At 39.2% G+C, this 23,100-nt stretch overlaps 1 protein-coding gene across 3 annotated transcripts in view; it reads right to left on the bottom strand.

The window, feature by feature from the left end:
* Positions 1-9,004: 9,004 nt before the first annotated feature.
* LOC112866546 (serine protease 58-like) overlaps positions 9,005-23,100 on the bottom strand; it is a 138,119-nt gene continuing 124,023 nt past the window's right edge. For all 3 annotated transcript variants that reach the window (XM_086719162.1, XM_086719163.1, XM_086719161.1), the window contains 4 exons: positions 13,918-14,098; positions 13,226-13,479; positions 12,478-12,626; positions 9,005-12,108 (listed from right to left, as the gene is read on the bottom strand). In XM_086719162.1, the coding sequence (XP_086575288.1) occupies positions 11,959-12,108; positions 12,478-12,626; positions 13,226-13,479; positions 13,918-14,098 (734 nt within the window). In that variant the 3' untranslated portion in view covers positions 9,005-11,958. The remainder of the gene's footprint in view (positions 12,109-12,477; positions 12,627-13,225; positions 13,480-13,917; positions 14,099-23,100) is intronic.

Consider the following 23,100-nt stretch of genomic DNA (forward strand, 5'->3'; position numbering starts at 1 on the left):
ATTTTTTTTTTTTTCAACGTTTATTTATTTTTGGGACAGAGAGAGACAGAGCATGAACGGGGGAGGGGCAGAGAGAGAGGGAGACACAGAATCGGAAACAGGCTCCAGGCTCCGAGCCATCAGCCCAGAGCCCGACGCGGGGCTCGAACTCACGGACCGCGAGATCGTGACCTGGCTGAAGTCGGATGCTTAACTGACTGCGCCACCCAGGCGCCCCTCCATGTAATTTTTAATTTCTTCTTTGATTTCTTGGTTGACCCATTCATTGTTTAGTAACATGTTATTTAATCTTCATGTATTTGCAGTCTTTTCAGATTTTTTCTTGTGGTTGATTCCTAGTTTCATATCATTGTGGTCAGAATAAATACATAGTATGACTTTGATTTTTAAACATTTGTTGGGGCGCCTGGGTGGCTTAGTTGGTTAAGCATCTGACTCTTGGTTTTGGATCAGGTCATGACCTCATGGTTTGTGAGATTGAGCCCTGTGTTGGGCTCTGTGCTGACAGTGCAGAGCCTGCTTGGGATTCTCTCTCTCCCTCTCTCTCTTCCCCTCCCCTGATTACACTTGCTCTTTCTCTCTCTCTCTCTCTCTCTCTCTCTCTCTCTCTCTCTCAAAATAGATAACTGAAAAAATTTTTTGTTGAAACTTGCTTTGTGACCTAATATGTGATCTATTCTGGAGAGTGTTCCATCTACACTTGAAAAGAATGTGTATTCTGCTGTTTTAGGATGGAATGTTCCAAATATGTCTGGTTCAGTGTGTCATTCAAAGCCACCATTTCCTTGTTAATTTTCTGTTTGGTTGATCTGTCCATCAATTTGAGGAGAGTGTTAAAGTCCCCTAACTGTTTTATGTATTTGGGTGCTTTCATATTGGGTGCATAATTATTTACAATTCTTATCTCCTCTTTTTGGATTATCCCCTTTATTATTTTATAGTGTCATTCTTTGTCTCTTGTTACAGTCTTTGTTTTAAAGGCTACTGCTACCCTGGCTCTCTTTTGACATCCATTTATCCATGATAAATGTTTCTCCATTCCCTCACTTTCAACCTTCAGGTGTCTTTAGGTCTGAAATGTGTCTCCTGTAGATAGCACATAGATGGGTCTTGTTTTTTATCCACTCTGTCACCCTATGTCTTTTGATTGGAGCATTTAGTCCATTTATATTCAAAGTAATTATTGATAAGTATGCACTTGCTGCCATTTTGTTATGTGATTTGTGGATGCATTGTAGTTTTTCTCTTTCCCTTTCTTCTCTTTGCTCTCTTCTCTCTCAGTTAGTTGGCTTTTTGTAGTGTTATACTTGGATTCCTTTTCTTTATTTTTTGCATATCTATGACTGGTTTTTAATTTGTGGTTACCATTAGGTTTGCATATAGCAATCTATATTAAGTTGATGGTTGCTTAGGTTTAAACCCATTCTTTACTCTTTTCCCCATCTCCATATTTTAGGTATATGGTGTCATATTTTATTTTATTTTATTTTTTATTTTTTATTTATTTTTTTTATTTTTTTTTAAATTTTTTTTTTTCAACGTTTATTTATTTTTGGGACAGAGAGAGACAGAGCATGAACGGGGGAGGGGCAGAGAGAGAGGGAGACACAGAATCGGAAACAGGCTCCAGGCTCTGAGCCATCAGCCCAGAGCCTGATGCGGGGCTCGAACTCACGGACCGCGAGATCGTGACCTGGTTGAAGTCCGACGCTTAACCGACTGCGCCACCCAGGTGCCCCTATGGTGTCATATTTTAAATCCTTTCTTTTATGAATCTCATGACTGATTTTTATAAAGATACTTATTTTTACTGCTTTTGTGTTTTTTTTCTTTTCATGCTTTTATTTATAGTCTTTCCTTTCCACTCAAAGGGTCCCCTTTAATATGTCTTGTAGAGTTAGTTTAGTAGCCATAAACTCCTTTAGTTTTTGTTTGAGAAACTTTCTCTCTCCTTCTATTCTGAATGATAGGCTTGCTAGATAGAGTATTCTTGCATGCAGATTTTTCCCTTTCAGCACTTTGGATACATCATGCCACCCCCTCTGGCCTGCAAAGTTTTGCTGAAAAATCTTCTGATAGCCTTATGCAGTTTCCTGTAACTGTCTTTTCTATTGCTTCTTAAAAACTTTTTTTTTATCGCTACTTTTTGCCATTTTGGTTACTATGTGTCTTGGTGTGGACCTCTTTAGGTTGTTTTTGAGGGGATCTCTGTGCCTCCTGGATCTGGACATCTATTTTCTTCCCCAGATTAGGGAGGTTTTCAGCTATCATTTCTTCAAGTAAATTTTCTGTCCCCTTCTCTCTTTCTTCTTCTGACCTCCCTATAATGTGAATGTTATTATGCTTGATGGAGTCACTGAGTTCCCTAAGACTATTCTCAATTTGCTTAATTTTCTTTCATGTGTTCATTTGTTTCATTTCTTTCATTACTTTCCCTTAGTCTGTCTTCCAGGTCGTGGATTCATTCTTCTGCTTCATCTAGACTGCTATTTATTACATCAAGTTTATTTTAAATTTCATTTATTGTGTTCTTGATCTCTGGCTGTTTTTAATCTCTGTGTTAAGGGTTTCACTAATGTTTTCCACTCTTTTCTCAAGTCCAATGAGGATCTTTATGCTCATTACTTTAAATTCTCTATCAGGCATGTTACTTGTATTCATTTTGCTTCGGTCTCTTGCTGTGGTTTGTTTCTGTTCTTTCATTTTGTAGATATTTCTCTGTCTCTTCATTTTGTCTGACTTTCTGCATGTGTGTCTCTGTGTTAGGAAAGTAAACTACTTCTCTTGCTCTTAATGATAATAGCCTTATGAAGAGAGGTCCTGATGGTGCAGAAAAACTCTAAATTTTACTCCCTAGTGATTTTTTCCTGGAGCCTGAAATCTTTCTGATTGTGCATTACTTTAGATTTAGGAGGATACAATTAGATCAAATATTAGATTTTTAAAGCACACAAACATGGAAAACCATTGACATTATCAAAAATACATAATCCAGAAACCATGGCAAATCCAAAATTACCAAGTAAAATAGATGTTTTAAAGTCTCTCTAAAAGCGGTGGCCATTGACTCTATATTACTGTTGCTGACAAAGCATTTGTATTTTACATCATAAATTTTGTTTATTGAGAATCTTGCAGTTCTAGCAAGCAATAAAATCATGAACAATAGGATAGAAAGATGCATACTTTCTTAATGAGTAGAAATAGCTCACCTTCAGCACAGGCTGAGACTTTAAAGAATGAGTGGGATTCTTTTGGTCACTAGTGGCAGAAAACCTGACCCAACCTGGCCTAAAAGGATATCTATTGTCTCGTATAACTAAAAAGCCCAAGTGGTAGGTCCTAAAGCTTCCAGTCTAGGTGGTTTCAGGCAAACCGATTCACTAGTGCTCCATCCTTTAATTCTATCTTCTGAATAGCTTCAGTATCAGGTTCCACACAGTAGTGCTCCAGTCCTTCCAACCTCTTAGGTTCAAGACCAAAAAAAAAGAGCAAGTTGGCTTCCCCAAGAACTCAGTTACTGACTTGAATCTCCCTTTCATCTCTGAGCCAACTACTGTGGCTAAAGGAACATGATACACTGACTAGCTTAGGCCTAAGGAGTATGTTTCACCTCTGAGTAAGGACAGAGGTTTAGTCTTGCTCAAGCACATGGACTATAGGGAGGAAGAGTGAAGAAAGAGTAAAAAAAAACCAAAAAAAATTAATGTTCATTCATTTTTGAAAGACAGAGAGAAACAGAGTGCAAGCAGGGGTGGGACAGAGAGAGAGGGGGACACAGATTCAGAAGGAGGCTCCAGGCTCTGAGCTCTCAGCACAGAGCTGGACATGGGGGCTCATACCCACAAGCCATGAGATCATGACCTGAGCCAAAGTCAGACGCTTAACCGACTGAGTCACCCAGGTGCCCCGAAAGAGTAAAAATTAATATGAAAATTGGGAGCTCTTACTGGAAGATGGAAATGTATGGGATTCTAATATCAAACGACATATGCCTATTATATGAGGAATCTCAATTGTGGCCATGGAGATATAGTTTTACCTGCTCTGTCAGTACCAATTAACAAGTGGTCTTAGATCAAAGGTGATGATAAAAATGAAGAGGGAATACCCCATTGATAAGACAGATGTGCCACTGGATCATCAGTTTCCTTGGCTGTACAATTATACCACTTACAACTTTTTTTTTTTTTTTTTGGGTGAGGATTAATAAACCAATGCATGTGAAAGCATAGGTGGTTAATAAAGGTCAATTATCATCTCATTTTCCTTTGAGTCAAATTTTCCTTTCTTAGGTTTAAAGTTGGTCAAAATAGGAAGTACATGTGATTATTTTTGTTTAATCTCTAGAACCTAAGACAGTAGCTAGTACATAGTAAAAATAATGTGTGCTGAAAAACTACATAGGTGTACTCGTTAGGTTATAGGATCAGCTGCTGTAACAAAGATACCACAATATAAAATGGATCAAACAAGTCACAAAGCAGTCTGGAGCTTTTAGGCAATTTTTGGTAGGAAGGCAGCTCTGCTCCTATAGATCATGAAGCCTTCTTCTATCTTATTCCACCTTTCCCTTATTTTCTTTATGGGCATGGTTGAAGCTTGCTGACCACCATCATAACTATGTTCCAGCCCATGGGAAGTAGAAACAAGATATAATAGGCACACAGCATCCTTTTAAGAATGTAATACAGATATTGTGCACATCTCTTCTACTCACATCCCCTCAGACATTAGTTATGTGGCTACAATAAGCTACAAAGAATGTTGAAGAAGATAGCTTCTCGCAAGGCAGTCAGAAGCCAGCTCAGGGGGATCTGTTACAGAAACAGATGAGGAGATAGGATAGATCAATGAGTGGTCTCTGTCACATGCAGCCATGTGAAGGTCTGAGACACCGGAGCAATGGGTACCAGTTTTCTCACAATGTTGCTGGCAATGAAAAAGCAAAGGAAAAGCTACTTGGAAACAACTGTGGATCATAGTTTCAGAGAGTCATATGTAAATGTGTTAATACGTTAATGTTAATATATGTAAATAAGTTAAGGCTAAAGATGGAGATGAGACTAATGGAATTTTATGATTAGCAAATTGACTAACTATTATCTTAAATGCATTCCATAAAGCACTTATTTCTTTTAACTCAGCTCATCTAATTTTATTAGGTTGGAACTATGAACTTGGATTTTATTTACTGGATTTTATCGTTAAAGGGTTACTTTTCTAGGAATGATTCACCCCCATCTGATCATTTCTCCATATGAAAGTTCTAAGGAATGTAGGAAGCATTATTTGAGCTAAGAATTATATTTTCAACTAAAGATATATAAAAGAATCTTAATTGATGAATTGCAGTCTGTTCCACATTGAAGAGAGCTGTCCTAAATCAAAGATGACATATTTAGGCAACTGGATGTCCCAGAAAATCTGGGACAGTCTAATTTTAGATATCTGATATTGTCACCAATGCTACAAAACATTTTTGAACATGTACCACCAATATGTGTATATTTATTTATATATCTATGTGTGTGTGTGTGTGTGTGTGTGTGTGTGTGTGTGTATCCTGGCATGTTGTGTACATTATGAAACATACACCAAAAAAGAAATTTTTAAAGGATGAGCTAAACAAATTGCAAATAGAAGTTTTAATACTCACTTCTTACATCCTCCTAGGGCTCATGCACACACAACATGAAAATCATTGTCTAGTCAATAATAGAGTCTAGACCAGAACTCAGATCTCCTGACTTATAGTTCAGTAGTCTTTCCTCTTAACTGCACTGTCTTTCATCTTTCTAATACCCAATGTAACTAAAGCATAAGGCAGGCATTTGTTCCAGACAAAATGGAGTAAGTCCATCCCATTTTACACCCCCTTCTAACAGTAACAATACCAAAAAACACTAAACAGAATAAGTCATTTACCAGAAGATCTGAAAAGTGGAAAAAAGGCAAATTAGTTAGACATCTTGAGACTTGAGGAATGACCTTGTAGTGAGTTTCCTGGGTTTTTTTCTTGCCCTCTATATATTCGTGTCTGTATAATACAAATATTTGCAACCTGGAAACAACAGTGGGCAGAGACAAAACAAAAGAAAACTGCAACAAAAAAAAAGAAAATCTTGTTTCTCTAGCCAAAGGACTGGGAAAGGGGAAGCCCAATAGAACAGAAACTTCTGAATTGTGTGTGGTAGGCAGAATTCTAAGAAGTACTGACCCAAGTTTCCTGTCATTGAATACATGCCTGCCCTGGAACTATGAATTTGATGGACATGACCTCTATGGTTAAGCTATGTTATACAGCATGGTGGACATTAAGATAAGATAAGGAGATTATCCAGGTGGTCCTGGCCTAATCACATGAGCCTTTTAAAAGTCAAGAGTTTTCTCTGCTTGGTAGTAGAAGGCGAAATCAGAGAGAGTCAAAGCATGAGAAGCATTTGGCATGAGGGAGGTTTGCTATTGGTAAGATGGAGGAATCCACATGGCAAGGATCTGAGAATGGCCTCTAGGAGCTGAGTTTGGCCCCCAGCTGACGGGTAGCAAGACTCCAGGATCTTAGTCACACAACTGCAAGGAAATGAATTCTGTCGGCAATGTGAAAGAGGTAGAAGTGGGTCCTTCCCTAGCTGAAGCTCCAGGTGGGGATGTAGCTGGCCCACATCTTGATTTTAGCCTTATCAGACCTTGAGCTATGGGATTCTTAACCAAGGAAACCATGAAATAACAAATTTTTGTTGTTTTAAGCCACTAAGTTATTGGTAATTTCCTTGTTCTTGTGACAAACCCTATGAAAAAGCCATGTATGTCCTCATCCCTATGGCGCTGCAATAGTAGGGCTGGTTGGCAGAACTTCTACTGTGTATTAATTTCTTGTTGCTCCTGTAAAAAATCACCAAAAGTTAGTGGCTTAAAAGAACACAAATTTATTATCTTACAGTTCTGGAAATCAGAAGGCCAATATGGGTCTTACTGGGCTAAAATCAAAGTGTCCATAGAGCCACTTTCTTTCTGGAAACCTTTCTGGAGTCTTTGGAGAGAATCCATTTCCTTGCCTTTTCCAGCTTTTAGAGGCTGCCTGCATGCCTTGGCTCATGGTTCCTTCCTTTATCTTTAAAGCACATCACTCTGACCTCTACTTCTGTGATCATATCGCCTCTCTTTTTCTTGGACTTTTTTGCCTTCTTCTTATAAAGACACTTGTGATTACATTGGGCCCATCTGGATAATCCAGGGTATCTTCCCATATCAAGATTCTTAACTTAATCACATTTGTGAAGTCTCTTTTACTATGTAAAGTAATATATTCATAGGTTCTAAGGATTAGGATAGAGACAGCTTAGGTGGGGTGGTGGGGATTATTCTGTCTACTTCAACTCCCTACTATAACACTATAGAGGCTTTATAAACCAAATTGACATTTGAATCACAGCCCTCAAAAGTGGGCTAGGACATACATTCTGAACATTAATAAGTTAACTACATGGTCAATTAGGGTATCTAAATAGGAATCAGAGTCTTATGATATCCAACTGCCCAGAATATAGTACAAAATTACTCATCATATTAGGCAAATTTCAACTCAAATAAGAAAAGATATGGGGAACCTGGGTGGCTCAGTCGGTTAAGCGTCTGACTTCTGCTCAGGTCAGGTCATAATCTCGAAGTTTGTAAGTTTGAACCCTGCATTCGCCTCTATGCTGATAGCTTGGAGCCTGAAGCCTGCTTTGGATTCTGTCTCCCTCTCTCTCTCTGCCCCTCCCCCATTCGTGCTCTGTCTCTGTCTCTTTCTCTCTCAAAAATAAATAAACATTAATTTAAAAAAAAGAAAAGAAAAGATAATCAACAGATGCCAACACCAAGATGATGAAGATGTTGGAATTATCAAAGATTTTAAAGCAGCTATTATAAAAATGTTCAGCAACAGGCACATGAAAAGATGCTCAATGTCGCTCCTCATCAGGGAAATACAAATCAAAACCACACTCAGATACCACTTCACGCCAGTCAGAGTGGCTAAAATGAACAAATCAGGAGACTATAGATGCTGGAGAGGATGTGGAGAAACGGGAACCCTTTTGCACTGTGGGAATGCAAACTGGTGCAGCCACTCTGGAAAACAGTATGGAGGTTCCTCAAAAATTAAAAATAGACCTACCCTATGACCCAGCAGTAGCACTGCTAGGAATTTACCCAAGTGATACAGGAGTACTGATGCACAGGGGCACTTGTACCCCAATGTTTATAGCAGCACTCTCAACAATAGCCAAATTATGGAAAGAGCCTAAATGTCCATCAAATGACGAATGGATAAAGAAGTTGTGGTTTATATAAACAATGGAATACTATGTGGCAATGAGAAAGAATGAAATATGGCCTTTTGTAGCAACGTGGATGGAACTGGAGAGTGTTATGTTAAGTGAAATAAGTCATACAGAGAAAGACAGAAACTATGTTTTCACTCTCATGTGGATCCTGAGAAACTTAACAGAAACCCATGGGGGAGGGGAAGGAAAAAAAAAAAAAAGAGGTTAGACAGGGAGAGAGCCAAAGCATAAGAGACCCTTAAAAACTGAGAACAAACTGAGAGTTAATGGGGGGTGGGAGGGAGGGGAGGGTGGGTGATGGGTATTGAGGAAGGCACCTTTTGGGATGAGCACTGGGTGTTGTATGGAAACCAATTTGACAATAAATTTCATATTAAAACATAAATAAATAAATAAATAAATAAATAAATAAATAAATAAATATGTAAAAAGTAAAAAAAAAAAAAATGTTCAGTGAACAAGTACAAATACTCTTGAATCAAATAGAAAAGAAACAGAAAATCTTAGCAAAGATTTATAGAAGATATAAAGACAAACCAAATGGAGATTTTAGAATTTAAAAATATAGTAACTGAAATAAAAAATTCATTAGATAGGTGTTCTAACTGAACCTAGGACTTAATTTTTAGAGGTTACTGAATGATAACATTGACAAGTCAATGCTGTTGAAAGAGTTTAGGGGCACCTGGGTGGCTCAGTCAGTTAAGCCTCCAACTTCGGCTCAGGTCATGATCTTGTGGTTTGTGGGTTCAAGCCCCATGTCAGTCTCTGTGCTGACAGCTCAGAGCCTGAAGCTTGCTTCGGATTCTGTATCTCCCTCTCTCTCTGCCACTCCCCTGCCCACGTGCTCTCTCTCAAAAATAAATAAACCTTAATTTTTTTAAAAAAAAAACAAGAGTTTATTAAGAAGCATGCCCAGCCATGTAGGGCTACATGAGGAAGTACTAGGGTCAGTGAGGAGGCAGGAGGAGCAAGAGGGAAGCATAGGTACAAGTCTTTATTGTGGTTTCTGAAAGAAGGAATGGGTGAGGCAGGGTAGTCAAGTAGAAACAGGTTTAGGATCAAATAGTTGGAATAATTTTAGCAGACTCTGAGCTATCATGGTGATCTCTAGTTGTTCAGTACCTGGACCCAGGGTGATTTAGAGCAGGGGAAACATTGGCTTAGTGTATGAATGTTAAAGGAAGTGGTTGAGGTACAGACCTGGATTGGTTGGTTTGCATATAAAAAGAATGTGGTAGATGGAGTCACTACCTCCAGGAATTAGTTAGCTCTGGGAGGGCAGTCTTTTCCTATCCAGCAAGACTCCTAAGATGTGAAAGTATCATAAATATAGAAAATCAAAACATAATTAAAATAATGAGTTCAATAGCAAAATTGGCAAGCCAGAAGAGTCAGTGAACTTGAAGATAGAGCAATAGAAATGATCAATATGAACAACAGATGTAAAGCAATATTTTAAAAATGAATGGATCCCCAGGGACCTGTGGGATAGTAACGGAAGATTTAACATTCATGTTATCAAAGTTTCAGGAGAAGAAAAAGAACACTGAGCTGAAAAATATTTGAAGAAATAATGGCTCAAACTTCTCAAACTTGGTGAAGGACATAAACCTACAGATTCAAGAAACTGAATGTACCCCAAACAGAATAAACTTTTAAAGATTCACACACAGACATGTCATAATCAAATCTCTGAAAAGGAAAAACAAAGAAAAACTTTTGAAAGCAGCCAGAGCCAGAGAGAAACAACGCATTCCCAACTGGGGAACAATGAATCAAATGATAGCAGATTTCCCCTCCTTGAAGAGAAGGAAGAGGCAAACATTTTCCAAGTTCTGAAAGAAAGACATTGTCAACCCAGAATTTTTTATCCCGTAAAAAATATCCTTCAAGAAAGAAGGTGAAGAAACACTGAGAGGCTGTATCACCAGCAGACTTGCTTTAAAAGAATGGCTGAAAAACTATTCAGATAGAAAGGAAATGGCAATGAAAGGATTCTTGAAACATCATGAATGAAAAAAAGATCAGTGGAATTATACAGATTGCATGCTATAGAACATTCTTGAAGTGACAAAATTATAGTGATGGAGACTAGATCAGTGGTTGCAAGGGTTAGGGTCAGGAGAAGGTGTGATTATTATTTAAAAAATATTTTTTAATGTTTATATATTTTTGAGAAAGAGAAAGAGGGAGAGAGAGACACACAGCACAACCGAGGGAGGGGCAGAGAGACAGGGAGACACAGAATCCGAAGCAGTCTCCAGGTTCTGAGCTGTCAGCACAAAGCCAGACATGGGGCTCAAACTCACGGAGTGCGAGATCATGACCTGAGCCGAAGTTGGATGCTTAACCAACTGAGCCACCCAGATGTCCCAGGAGAAGTGTATTAAAGTGTAACACAAAGAAGTTTCTTTCTGGTGATTGGGTGATAGAATAGTTTTGGATCCTGTTTGTGGTAATGGTTACGGAATCTATGCATGCAGTAAGATTTCAAATTTCACCATTCAAAACGAGTGTATGTAAAGAAAGACTGGTGAAATCCAAATAAAATCTGAATTTGATTGAACAGCATTGTACCAATGTGAATTTCCTGGTTTTGGCATTTTATTATGGTTATAGAAAATATTATCATTGGGGCAAGATTGGGTACACAGAAACTCTCTTGTAATATTTTTACAATTTTTTATCCTAAACAATTTCAAAATAAAATGTTATTAGGACCTATATCAATGGTTTTTAAAAATCTGATAATTGATAAAGGTAGGATAAGAACAGGTGAATGCAGGATTTGGAGAAAATCAGCTGAACTGGTATACGATAGATTTTGGTTGGTTCAGTGAGATCATTATTTGCCACACTCCCACTAATCTATACACACAAATGTACATGTGCATACTCGCAAACACACAAGCTCAGTTATACTCACCTAGATTTCAGCATTTCCTTATTATCCTTCTAGCATTCTCTTTCTAGCCATTTACCTTATTTTTCTGTGCTTAGCATTAGGAAAGATCTGTCAGGAGATCTGACCCATTTAATTCCTCTCTGTACCTACTTCTGCTTCAACTCCTAACACTTTCTGAAACCCTTATAGCTCTTGTTAGCATAAAATTCTAACCTCTATTTCTAACAATTATTTGCCAGCAGCCTACTTAACATTGCAATATTTACTGAGCCTTATTAGGTATGATGGGTATGATGAGAGGACACAGGCCTGACACAGAGGCCTGACTCAGCACTAAGTGGTGTGAAACAAAGGAGACACCCTAAAGCTGCCACATCTCACTGTCACATTTCTGGGACCCATATGTCCTCTGGATGGCAGGGGCTGGAGAAGAACTTCTCCATAAAAGTCTGTGGAAACCATTGCAGGTGAGTAGGAAGTTGGAGGAGAGGAAAAGAGTGGTGAGAAGGTAGCTTATTTAGGAGAACGTTATCCAGCTCAAATCCTTTGGTGATCAGGCTAGGACTGAAAAAGGATAAGAGAAGTCAAAATAATAGAAGGAACAGAAAATTTCTTATAGCTAAAGGCTCTATTCCCATCTTGTTCTGAGGCTAAAGGGAAAAGAGGGTCAAGAATGGTAGACCCAGTTCTGAGGCCACTGGGAGAGGGAACAGAGAGAGCTTAGTTGCTGTGGATAACTTTGTGGATCCAGTCTGTATAGCAGGAAACCTTGGTGTAGTAGCCAATATCACCTTTCAAAATACACCCTGCTGACCAAGATAGAATCCCATGGAGCTGATTTTGGCACAGGATTGGGACAGCATCTAATTCCTGTTAGAAAAAGGACAGATGGGTCAGACAGGATAGCCAAAACAAAGATGACCTAGTGCCAAGTCCCTGAGGGGCCCAGAATAGAAAGACTTAGGGGATAAGGACAGGGAGGAATGTCTGGTGGACATCTTGGGCCCACCCAACTACTTCTAGGCCATATCAGAGTTAGCCATAAAGAAATAAGAACACTCTGAGCTGTTTCCACCCTAGCATCTAAGTTCATTCATTGTTGGAAGGACACAGTCCTTCCTGGATCCCATATACATTGATCTCTTCTTGAATGTAGAGACAGGAGATTGGAATGGTTGAGGGAAATATGTGGACCCCAAAACAGCCCCAAACTCAAATGGGAAGAGAGAAAAGAGTTACCTTACATGAGTGTGTGTTCTCCAGAGATGATCCTGCACAGAACATGTTTTCTGTGATTTTAATAGGAATTTGTCTTACAAGGGACTCTTGGCAGTCATCATTAGAAAACCAAAATACAGTCTGGTTTATCTGGATATCAGGTTCTGGGTCTGAGCACATGAGTGTGCACACACGCGCACACACAAACACAGAGGGAGAGAGACAGAAGAGGCTTTGTTTCTCTTTGATCCTTCACATATTCATCTTTCTTTCTTCTCCCCTTCCCTCCCTCTTTTCTGTTATTAATCTCTCCATCATTCAGTGAATCATCATTCAGAAAAAGCCAACATGAAAAGGAACCAGAGAGGAAGAAAAAATAATGAAATGAATAAACTAAGTCTGGTCCCAGTGTTGTAAAACTGCATGCCTTGGGCTTGTGTGTACATGCTTTTATTTGTGAATGCTTGTCTATAAGTTACTAATGAATGAGCCACACTCAGCATCACCAGTAGGATTACCTGCCAATCTCTTCCTCACCCAGACACCCTTTCACCCTCACCTGGGTGATGAAACAAGAACACTGGATTCCTTTAACAGCTACGTTACCAATTGGGGCCTCAATTTCCAAATGAATAAAACTAGAGGTTGAGATATTATAAGTTCTCAGGGCTCTTCCAGCTCTCATAATCTATAATAATAGTTATATGATAATCCTCTTTGTGTGGGTATGCAAGGAGCACTAAGGGTCTGTCTTGGGAGGGTTACTCACTGAAATTCCTCCATTCCCAGCCCCAGCCAGAGACAGTGCACTTTTCCCCTCTTCTGTCATTCGTGGTGTTGGGTAGAACCACCAGCTTGACCTGATCCTTGAGCTCTACGGGATGATTCAGCTTGATGAGCATGAGGTCATGCTCAGCAGAATCCCGGGTAAAATCTGGGTGTTGGACAATAAATGTGGGTCTTAAGTTCCCCATCTTGTTTTGAAAATTCTCTTTTGAAGCCGCAACGTTTATCTCAAGAAATCTGGAAAAGGCCATGAAGGATTAGTAGAAGAAGGAGATATTTTCCTATTGTTCAACTTGTATCTTTTCTACCCCAACTTGCTTTGTGACTTTGCATGAGTTCCTTCCATAACTTGGCAAGACCTCCATCTCCTTGTCTGGCAAATGAGCAATTGCTACTGCAGTTCTATAATTCTTTGATCTGTACCACATTGTATATAGGCTTTTTATCCCAATGGATTCATCCCCTAGTCCTCAGCTTCCCCAGATCCCTCAGTCTACATCATCCCACCCAAAAATCGAACTCATAACCACCTACATCTACTTCCTGCCTCCTTCCAATAACTTCTCAGGCTTGAGAGCCCCTGGGCAAGTCTCTTCAGGGCTGAGACTCAGTACCCCTTTAACAATCTCAGTGACTAAGGGGGACCACTTTTCCCTCTAGGACTCCATTACTCACGGTAAGAAGCAGTGGGCTGCAGTGAGAACCCACTGTTTGTGGATCAGGGTCCCCAAACAAGGCTCATATTCTGAGTTCAGGAAAACCAGAAAGGTTGGTGCAGTTTCTATGCTCATCTGGTTGAACTGCTGGGCTAATTTTACTTGTGTTGGTGTTGGTATTACAATTATTGTTGTTACCACTGTCAGATAAGGGAAAGGAGAGCAGAATTTTAGATACAGGTGCAGACATTCCAGAGGATAGAAGTTTGGAATATTTTATGTGGAAGTGCTTTGAAATGGTCAATGTGTTACTGATATAGGAGGTGTTATTGGACCATTCAGGGTCCTTCTGCTAATTTTCCCTTAGGCTTTCCTCTGAATTTATATACTCCTTATTCACTCCTCTTCTCCTTCCTTCCTTCTTCTTGATAACTCTATTTTCTTCAAGCTTTCTTCCTAGCTATATAGCAAAATCACATTCTTTTGCCAAGACCCACCATCCTTTGTGTCAAGTCTTATTATCTCAGTCTGAATCTTCTCATGCACCCATGGAGCCAGAGGAAAATCAGTGGGCTCTAGATATCTCTGAGTGTTCTAGGAAACTTCTAATCACTGGGTTCCTAAATTCTTATCTAAGTAATGTACTCTCTACCCACCTTATCTAGACCCATTTCCTACACTTTCCTCCAATATGACCTTTTCAAAATTTAAGCCAAAATAGAAACCTGCACTCACCAGTCACTGTCAGAATGCTGAAGACTAGAAAGAGGCGGTTCATATCTGTGATCTCCATGCTCTCTTGCAGTAAGAAGATCTGGGAAGGGAGTGAACTACAACAAACCTGGTCTCCTGGAAGCTTTGCAAAGGGAGAAATATCAAAGAGGTGTAGGGACATCCAAGGGAACAAAGTTCGCTCAACCAAGGTAGTATGCCACCAAAGGGAGGAAAGATCGCCAGGCCAGATCCTATCTCTCTAGAGTGTCTGTCCTCCCATTGTAGCATGTGAAATTTCTCCAAGGTGAAATGCCTGACCACTGAGGGATGGCCTATAAACCAAGAGCTTTGCTATACTTTATTAGCAAGGAGAAATCTCAACTGGCCAGTTGTGTCTGCCTTATTCCACTGTCTCCCATAATACTTCAGCTCCCTGGTTCCCTTACATTTACTTACCTGTCCTTAGTGTGGCTGATCTTCACCTCTCTGTGTGACATTCACTAGCCCTCAACTTTCAAATAAACTCCCTCCTCTCTGAGCTACAGATCCCCCTCACCTAACAAGCTGAGTCTTCCCCCATGTCACATTGACTCTTGCCCTAATGTCACACTGGCTCCACCCCATGGCATCCTCTCATGTCACATTGTCCCCATACTATGTCATCCTCCCTCTAACCCCTAGATACCACTGGCCTCTCCCTGAAACTTTGCAGAGCCAAGTAGAGACAGGCAGGCTCAATATGGAGTTCCCTTGGAATAGAGTCAAAGGGATACCAAAAAAGAATGTATCAGTTGGTTTTTGCTGCATAGAAATTTTCTTAAAACTTAGTGGCTTAAAATGGTAGTCAATTATTTGTTCACAATTCTGTGGGTTGCCAATTTGGGATGGGCTTAGCTGGTAAGTTCTCTCAGCAGGACTCATTGATGCGTCTGTGATCAGCTGGCCGTCAATGGTCCCACAAACATGTCTAGTGGTTGGCTGGCTGTCGGCTTTAGAGTGATGAGAGTAACAAGGCCATGTGCCTATCATCCAACAAGCTAGTCCAAGATCATCTATATGATAGCAGTTGCAAGGTTCCATAGATCAGAAAAATGGTAAACCCCAATGCTCAAATGTTCAAGCCTGTGCATTATCACATTTGCTAATGTCCCGCAGGCCAAATCAAGTTGCGTGGCCAACTCAGATTCACAGGGTAGAAAAGAGTCCACTGTTTGATGGGAAAATCTGTAAAATCGTATTACGAGGGCACAGATAGAAGAAGGGGATTAGTTTTTGGCCATTTTTTCTTGCCATTTTATTGTGTAAATTTTCAAACATAGAAAAAATTTAAAAGCACTGTACCATGAAGACTGCATGCCCACCACCTATTTTCTTCAGCTAACACTTTACTATATTTGTGTTATTACATAGCTATCCATCTATAGTTATGGCTTTTGTTACCATCTACCACATACAGTCAACCAGCTCATCACCTGCAATCTGGCTTCATCTCCCACCTCTCTGACAGCAACTCCTTTTCTCGCAGCTGCTTCCCTCACCATATAAGTCCTGAGTTGCTGTAATAGCTTTTAAACTGGACTTCCTTAACAAGCTCTCTCTTTCTCTATCCAGTTTGCCAGATTGATTTTTTTTTCATTTGTTGTACTCTTGCTTAAAAGCTTGCTGTGGTTCCTAGTGCCCATTATTTCATGTCTAAACTCCTTTGCTTTGCTGCCAAGGCCCTCAGTAATCTGGTATTAATCCATGACTGTAGGAATATGACATAATGGGCAGAGTCAGAGTTCCTTGGCAATCTCAAAAGTAGCCTGTGTCCTTGAGAGATCTGTTGGTAAATTTCTCATCTCTCTCTGACCAACTTTAAAATTGGCTGTAATCAATGGATTTTAGGCCTTTTAGCTTGGCCCCACCTGAACATCTCCCATCAGCACCCCATAAAAATCAGTTTCTGCTCTGACCTGGATATCTTCTTCTCCTTGGCTCTTGGTCAAAATCCCTGGACTTTCATTCTTCTATGGTCTCTGTGTCCCTACTGGTGAGCAAGGACTGGCTCCTCCCCCTGGCATTTTGTCAAACAGTGGCCTTGTTTTGAATATATTCTTCTGATTGGCTATTAGTCCTTCTATCCTTGCTGGGTTTATACAAGAAAGGATTCCCATCCATCCTCTGATATGACTATACCCCTCACTACACTGAAGAGTAGACTTTACTCCCTATCTGTGCTAATTCCTGTCTGGTACCCACTGAGCTCCACTTATTCAGACTAGGTTTTAAGAGGCCCTCAGATTCCAGTTTGTGTCCACTGTCCCTCTCACCAAAGTGTTCCCTGGTACATTATTTTTCTCTCTTATGTACTATAGACTTTTCACTCTGGGCCAGGTAGTTTCTTCAGTGTTATTTTTAATTTTTTTTTTTTTAAAATTTAATGTTTATTTACTTTTGAGAAAGAGAGAGAGATGGGGGGGTGGTGGGCAGAGAGAGAGGGAAACACAGAATCCGAAGCAGGCTCCAGGCTCTGAACTGTCAGCACAGAGCCTGACATGGGGCTCGAACTCACAAGGTGCAAGATCGTGACCTGAGCCAGTCAGACACTCAACCAACTGAGCCACCCAGGTGCCCCTCTTTGGTATTCTTCACAATGATCATTTTCCTACATGCTTCCTTTCATTCTTTGGCTCACTGTACAGACACATTTGGGGGCTTCTACCCAACCCCACCTCTTGTTAGGGAGTCTGGTCCTGCCCACAACCCTTGGTAAGTGACTCAAGCTTGGATATCAAAGGGTCAGAATCTGGAGACACCTCAGAGACACCTCCTGGATCAATGTAGCTCTACTTCAGTGCCCAAACCCAGTTCTGCCTAACCTGGGTCTGACCTTTCCACATTCATAGCTCATCCCATCCTCACATGTTTCTGGATGGTCTCAGACTTAAGAAGTTCCATTTACCTGGACATATACTTTCTTGGGATGAATGAGTGAATACCACCTATCTCCTGACTTACAACTCCCAATAGGCTTCCACACTGACCTGACCTAAAGATAATCTAAGCTCCCTGGCTTGCCTCGGGTCACTTCCTTGAGTGTTAATGGGAAAAGCATTTCCAGATTATGGTCTTTGATCCCAAGGATCAGGTACTTGACACCATTGGCATGAGATTAAATCTTTTTTCTTTTAAAAGTTAATATAATGACATACAATAAATTGCACATATTTAAAATGTACAATTTGGTCATTCCTGAAAGATTTCTTAAGCCCTTCTGTGATTCCTCCTCTTTCCCTCCAACCCACCACACTATCACCAGGCAACCACTAATCTCTTTGTTACTATAGATTAATTTATATTTTCTAGAATATTGGATAAATAGAATCATTACAGCACAGTCTTTTTTGATCTGGCTACTTTCACTCAGTGTAATTAGTTTGGATTCATACATGTTGTTGTGTGACTCTAGAGTTCATTTATTTTCACTGCTGAGTAGTATTCCATTGTATTGATATACCAAAATTTGTTTACCTGTTGATGGATATTTGGGTTGTTTGCAGTTTTGCATTATACAATTAAAGCATCTGTGAACACATAATATATGTGGGTCTTTATGTAAGCATATATGTGCATATGTGTCTTTATGTAAACAAATGCTTCCTCTTCTCTTGGGTAAATAAATAGAGGCAAAATAGATGGATCATATATAGTAAGTGTACATTTAACTTTTAAAGAAACCGCCAAATTGTTTTTCAATATTTTACATTCTCACCAGAGGTGAAAGAGTTCCAGTTACTCTTTATCTTCACCAGTACTTGGTATGTTCAGTCTTTTTTTGAAAAAAATTTAATTGAGATATAATTGATATATAACATTGTATTAATTTTAAGTGTACAGTGTGTTCAGTCTTTTTAAGTTCAGCTATTCTCCTGTGAAATAGTGTTTCATTTCCTTATGACTAATGATTTTGAACATATTTTCATGTGCTTATTTGTCATCCATATATCCTCTTTGATAAAGTGTTCAAATCTTTTGCCCATTTTAAAATTGGATTGTTTCATTCCTTATAATTGAGATGTGAAAGGTTTTTAATATATTCTGGATAGGAGTCCTGCAATACTTCCAACAGCTGGAAGAATGAACTCCTGTAGATCTATCTACATGCTTCTTCTCTAGACCTGCTTGTTCCCAATTTTTGAATCTTTCTTCCAAACCCCTGACTAAGCAGATACACTATTCATCACATGAGTCTTATATTTTAGGCTACTTTTCTTTCCATATAATATAGATGACCAGGTGTAGCACTAAAGCTCTTCCAATTACTGCTACCTTCTAGGGCCATCTTTGAATGAGGATTATAATATAGTGGCTCATTTCTTGCTTCACCATATACCAAGCTGATCTATCTGTATATCAAAACAGGTTTTTTTCTTTTCCATGAAGTGATCATAGGGACTTGCCTGTCCTCCTTTCTACTGTTCCCCATCTCCCAAAAAAAAACACATGAGTGTAACCTGAGAGAGAGGCAATGGTGCCATAGAGGTGAATGAACCAGAAGTCTAAGCCACCTACATATGCAGCTAACTTGACCTCTGGCCCTGCTCATGACTAACCCTAAATGTACAATTTCCATCTCACTATGGACTTCTATTGGGCTCACATGACCTTATGACTTAGTGGATCTGACAGAACACACCTTGTAATGAACAGTTCTGGCTGCATAGCCACTGTATGTCCCAAGATCAGGTGTTCTGTCTATACCAGGGCCTAGTAGCACATCAGGAACCATACTTTTAATGATGTCTGCTGTAGATGGTATAACATTGTTCCAGAACTCTAAAGTATACATAGTGATTCTCTTACTAGGGCTTGCTGTAAATTCTATAAAATGTCTTTTCCCATCACAGATACCTCTTACAGCATAGATCTGCCAGGAAGTATAGCTTAAGGTCTCTCATGAAGTTATAGGCAAGATGCTGTCCAGGGCTGCAGTCATCTGAAGGCTTGACTGGGGCTGGGGGATCTGCTTCTGACATGGCTCATTCACATGGCTTTTGACAGAAAGCCTAGATCCTTTCCACATGAATCTCTCTGAAAGGGATGCTTCAGTGTCCTTATCGTATGGTACCTGACCTCCTTCACAGTAAGTGATCCAAGAGAGAACAAGGAATAAAGCTGTAATGTCTTAGAAGACACATACTATCACATCTGCAATATTTTATTTGTTAGACTTAAGTCACTAATGCCAGCCCACACTCAAGGGAACAGGTATTAAGCTCTCTTGAAGGAAGAAATATCAAAGAATTTGTGGGCATATTTAAAACCACCACACATGGTACCTTCAGTATAGTGGATCATAGTGATATGCAGAATGCCCAGGCAGTCCAGGTTCCTTGGGTTATATTATCACAGAGGGTGAAAGATTTAACCCTTGTCAGGAGTGTAAATGTCTCTGTCATTCATATATTTCTGTTCCCATTCCTCGATAGCAATAGAAATGAATGTATTTGCTAATCAATGCAAGGTACCAGAGGCTGGAACCTCTGTTCCAGCAGAGATTACATCTGGCATGGCAACTGCAATCAGGGCAACTATATGGCTGACTTTATTATTCCTTAGGATCAGACATTTTTTAAGGGCCAGACTGGTGAATTAAATGGGGATAAATGAGGGCCAGTATTCTTTAGGTCTTAAACGGTAGCATAAAACTCTGCCATTCCTTCAGGACATGATATTGTTTTTAGTTACTATCATGTGAAGGTGCAAATCAGCTTCAGATATTTCACTTTGTCTTCCCCACTAATACAACTTTTATCCCACAGTGCAAGAAATCATGGGGTGCCTGGCTGGCTCAGTCAGTTAAATGTCTGACTTTGGCTCAGGTCATTATCTCATGGTTCATGAGTTCGAGCCCCACACTGGGTTCTGTGCTAGCAGCTCAAATCCTGGAGGTTGCTTCCGATTCTGTCTCCCTCTCTCTCTGCCCCTCCCCTGCTCATGCTTTGTCCCTGAAAAATAAACATTAAAAAAATGTTTTAAAGGAAAAAAAAAGAATAAACATTAAAAAAAGGAAAGGAAATCAATGTGGAGGTTCTGCCAGTTACCAAGTATTCTATTCCAATTATACACTGGAGAACCAGAGAAATTATTCTTTCTTACTTTAGTTTTCTCCATAGCATTTATCACCATCCACTAATAGTACTTTATTAAGTATAACTTAATATACTTAATTCATTATACTTAATATACTTATTCATCTTATTTATTATCTGTCTCCCCAATGAATCTAATTTCCATAAGGACAGGCATTTTTTTCTTTGTTAAAAAACTGATTTATTTCCAATGCCCACAAAGTGCCTAACACATCACAAAAACATAGTTCTAGCATATAGCAGGCATTCAGTAGATATTTGTTAAATGAAAGATTATATAGTGCCTCTCAACATAAGTTCATTACTGTTATTGTTATAATTGCCCTAAGATTGATTTTTCCATCTCTCCCAGCAAGTACGAATTCAAGTGTGGAATGTTCACTCTGGAGCAAATTAGGGAAAGGTTTCTATAAGTGGATCAGAGATGACTGATGGCACTAAATGTCCCACAGAACAATGTATGCACTGGTGGTGGACTGAGAGGTGGAAGGCAGCCCGTGAGGGACACCACTCCAGGGTTCTCAGTACTTTCACTCTCTCTCTCCTCTCCTAATGTGAACTGAAGTACATATATTTAATCTCTCACATTTTCCAGTGGTAATTGTTGGTGTTTTTGGCCTCTTAAAATGGCATTTCTTGTTTTTAAAGCATTGGATCATAAAATATTTAAATATTTTCAGGCTTTCTCTTGAAAATTTGGAAGATATGGCTATTGACATATTTACTGGTGCTTAGCAGTATACCTTCATATTAAATGGGCATGTGCTTTCCTATTTCATCACAGTCTTCACCACTCTTCATTCCCTTTTTCACTTGAAGGCTAAGTGAAAGTTGTCATTCACCAATGTATGAAAGAAGTGAAGAAAAAGTGATGGAGCTTTTATATCCAAGTCCATATAAAAATTTGGAAAAATAAAATGTAGACAGAGAAATACACATTTCAAGAAAAATGGGGAGAGAGTTTTTAGGAGGTAAGAGAGAACAGAGACTATTCCTAAGCATTTAATATGTAACATGCAGGGGTGCCTGGGTGGCTCAGTCGGTTAGACGTCTGATTCTTGATTTTGGCTCAGAGTATGCTCCCATGGTTTGTGAGATTGAGCTCTACATCAGGCTCTACGAATGGCAGCTCAGAGCTTGCTTGGGATTCTCTCTCTCTCTCTCTCTCTCTCTGTCTCTCTTTTTCTCTCTCTGCTCCTCCTCCACTCATGCCCTCTCTCTCTCTCAGAATAAATAAACATTTAAAAAATATATACTATGCAAACAAAGTAAGACTAGGTACATGAGTGCAATTCAAGATAAAAGGACCATGAATTTGCAACCTTTATTCTAATCCAATAAAGAGGAATAAATAATATATTCTACCTACTGTATAATTTGCAAGGTACTGATTTCTTTTCTTAAAAATCTGTAATTCACATTATTATGCCTGGAAATTTTAGTATTTTTATCATATTGACATTTTACCCCCAAGATACATACTGTGCCATTTCAACCCCCCAAATTTTCCCTTTAGGAATGAAAATACAGAAAGATTATTGCTAATTCATATGCTTCATCACTGTTGCTTTCTTGTTTACTTAAAGGTTTTGTAATTCTAGCTGAAGAAATATTTATTTAAATTCTTAACTAAGGACCCTCATTCTTTTCAATTTCAATTTGGGGAAAAGTAATTTACTCTAACTGTTGCTTTCAGTTGATGGTTTTCAGATCCAATAACAGTAAAAGTAAAATTGCATATTGTAATTCTGAATTCTGGGGTGTCTTTAGCTAGCAAATATACATGATGACTAAAAAGAGTAACAACATCATCTGGATGTTTTTTAAAAGGTCAAAAACAAATCCATCACAATCCCAGCATTAAGCTCAGTTTAAATGGTAGTTAGGGTATTGGCACATAGTTGTCAAACTCTCTTAAGGAAATAAGAGTGTTCTTATATTTATCTCAGTATGTCTTTCTCAGTCCACCACCTTTCTGATCTTCATTGAAGCAAGTTATAAAAATAAGGCAGTTATTGAGCCCAATATTCACTGATAGCCAAGCAGGAAGCTTCTGGATGTGAACCAGACTGGGGATGACTCATTGAAAGCCAAATGTTTGTATGGAAAGCTTCTCCTGAAATCGCACAAAAGCAAATATTTATAAACATGCTAAAAAAGCATTTTGGGACTCTTGGGAGAAAGGGTTAAAATATTGCCACCCATTCCTAATGACACCATTTTGATAAAACGTTACATCGTGCTGACCCAGGCACTAAGTCTTTCAGAAACAAGTTTGCTATAATTGGTAGGGCTGTCCTGACTCACAGTATTTCTTATTTTGAAATATGATTCTATTTTGATAACCTCACCAA

This window comes from Puma concolor, chromosome C1, assembly GCF_028749965.1.
Source record: "Puma concolor isolate L17-30 chromosome C1, mPumCon1.1.hap2, whole genome shotgun sequence".
In the NCBI taxonomy this organism is placed as follows: Eukaryota; Metazoa; Chordata; class Mammalia; order Carnivora; family Felidae; genus Puma; species Puma concolor.